Source organism: Musa acuminata, chromosome BXJ1-9 (genome assembly GCF_036884655.1).
Source record: "Musa acuminata AAA Group cultivar baxijiao chromosome BXJ1-9, Cavendish_Baxijiao_AAA, whole genome shotgun sequence".
NCBI lineage: Eukaryota > Viridiplantae > Streptophyta > Magnoliopsida > Zingiberales > Musaceae > Musa > Musa acuminata.
In genome coordinates, this window is record NC_088335.1 from 40,173,619 (window position 1) to 40,176,252 (window position 2,634).

Sequence of the window (2,634 nt, forward strand, 5' to 3'; positions counted from 1 at the left end):
TAAGAATATTAGTGGTTAGAAGATGTTACTGTAAAAGATAATTCTTTGTGGCCAATGAATTCTACACTAGAATAGTCGTCTTCTTAAAGTAATCAATCATGACATATGCTCTATTAAATTGAAACAATCTATGGCGTGTAATTCAAATGCAATTATTGCTATTCTTTTATCCATACAACACATTATCTTCCTAAATGAAAAAGGAAAGAAACCAATAGATAAGGCCTTCCATGTTCTAACCATTTTGGAGGGCGACGATGTTAAGTAGTGTGTGCGTAGGTTTCCTGCTTGGATGCGTTGTGACTTCAATCGAAGAGTTAGCAGATGGATCTTCTTCACATCCTCCACAGCCATGACAGCAGAAGACAAGCACTGATCACCTTCTCCATCGTCACCCTCTTCACCACCATCCTCTGCTTCGTATGTCTCAGGAAGAGAAGGTCGAACCTCCCGCCGGGTCCTCGAGGCCTTCCTGTCTTCGGCAGCCTCCCCTTCCTCGACCCCGATCTTCACCGCTGGTTCGCCGACCTCGGACGCGTCCATGGCCCCGTCATGCGCATCCGGCTCGGTTCCAAACCTTGCGTCGTCCTTAGCTCCGCTTCGGTCGCCCGTGAAGTGTTCCGCAACCACGACGTGACCTTCGCCAACCACGACGTCCCCGCTGCCGCACGCACCGCGTCCTACGGCGGCAGCGACCTCGCGTGGGCCGCCTACGGGCCACACTGGCGGGCGCTGCGCAAGGTGTGCGTGCGCGACCTGCTGAGCGCCCGCCGCGTCGACGCGGTCGGCCCGCTGCGGCGCCGCGAGGTGCGGAGGATGGTGGCGGAGGTGCACTCCAGGGCCGGCGCGGCGGTGGAGGTGCGGGAGGTGATGTTCGTGGCGTCGCTCAACCTTCTGATGAGCATGGTGTGGGGAGGCAGCCTGGAAGGGGAGGAGAGGGAGAGGGTGGGCCGGGAGTTCCGGCGGGTGTCGGACGCGTTCATGGAGCTCATGTCGAGGCCGAACGTGTCGGACTTCTTCCCCGCCCTGGAACGGTTCGACTTGCAAGGGGTGGAGAGGAGGATGAGAGAGCTCGTGAAGTGGCTCGACAGGGTGTTCGACCCTATCGTCGATAGCAAGTTGAGAGAGATGAAGGAGGGAGGAGGAGGAGGAGAAGGGTGCAAAGATTTCTTACAGGTGCTGTTGGAGCTGCTCGAGAAAGAAGACACCAAGGTGCCGCTTACTCTAGTGAACATCAAAGCCTTGATCATGGTCAGCTTCACTTCTCTCTAAGATCGATCTTTCTCTTCTTACAACTTTAGATGGACCGATATAACCATGACCAACTCGTCCTCGTTGCTGGTAGGACTTGCTCGGAGGTGGCACAGACACGACCTCAGCCACAGTCGAGTGGGCCATGGCCGAGTTGCTGCACAACCCTGCGCTAATGGCGAAGGCTCAACACGAGCTGGATGAAGTAGTAGGGAAGGAAGGACGGGTAGAAGAATCACACATACCCCATCTAAGTTACCTGCACGCGGTGGTCAAAGAGGCGCTGCGCCTCCACCCTCCTCTCCCTCTCCTGGTGCCTCACTCCCCCAGCCAAACCACCACAGTGGGCGGATTCACCATCCCCAGAGGCACTGCAGTGTTCGTCAACGTCTGGGCCATCCAAAGAGACCCCTCCAACTGGACCAACCCACTGGAGTTCATCCCTGAGAGGTTCCTGGGAGCAGACGGAGGAGCAGATTACGGTGGCAACAACTTCGGCTACATCCCTTTCGGATCAGGGAGGAGGATTTGTGTCGGCATCTCCCTTGCAGAGAAGATGCTGATGAACACACTGGCTTCACTCCTACACTCATTTGACTGGCATTTGCCTCAGGAAGCCAAGATCGGTCTCGAGGAGAAGTTTGGGCTTGTGCTGAGGAAATCTGAGCCACTTGTGGCCATACCCAAACCAAGATTATCCAGCCAACATCTCTATACTTGATGTATTGTTCTTAGCAACAGTGTGTCGAAGCTTTGTATCACTTGTGTTGATCTACAAGTTAAAGAAAGCTGACTTAGTAAATGACCAGAAATGAATGAGATCGAGGTTATACAGTCATTCATGCCAGTGTTCCGTAAAGTTGTGAGGCTAATAATGGGTCACTGAATCTGAAGCCTTCCTGAAAAGTGAAATCAAATATCAAAAAGATTAAACTCTGGAAAACTTGCCATCTCACTCCTTTTGATCTCAATTGTTCATCTATTCTGAATAAAGAATAAAATAAATATCAATTATTGAGATGGATCGCAAAAAATGAAAAAAAAAAATTAAAATTGAGATGAATAATTCTGAGATGGCCTCCAAATCTTTCTTATGATTTGTGTTTCGACTTTAGCCTGTCTGCAGCTAATACCATCACAGCCTCACAGAAGTTGGCTACCACAAAATTGATGACATGTTGAAACTAAGTTTATTATCACAGATGGATTCGCATTGTTATTATTATATTCACATCATGACATAGCAATAGAGCCGACGATAAGATCGATGTGACACGCAAATTTACAGCATTGGGAATATCTTTCTTCGCCGCCCCGCGTGACGTTAGAAGTTGGCTTCTAGCGACGATGTCAGTCGTGCTGCATGCAAATGGCCAATGTTTG

The 2,634-nt window shown here is 50.6% G+C and overlaps 1 protein-coding gene across 1 annotated transcript; it reads left to right on the forward strand.

Moving 5' to 3' along the window:
* Positions 1-210: 210 nt before the first annotated feature.
* Positions 211-2,089, forward strand: LOC135593522 (3,9-dihydroxypterocarpan 6A-monooxygenase-like). The gene is made up of 2 exons (XM_065083633.1): positions 211-1,251; positions 1,346-2,089. Exons 1-2 carry the CDS (start codon positions 325-327, stop codon positions 1,970-1,972), a joined length of 1,554 nt encoding a protein of 517 aa, XP_064939705.1. The 5' UTR covers positions 211-324; the 3' UTR covers positions 1,973-2,089.
* The last annotated feature ends 545 nt before the right edge of the window (positions 2,090-2,634 follow it).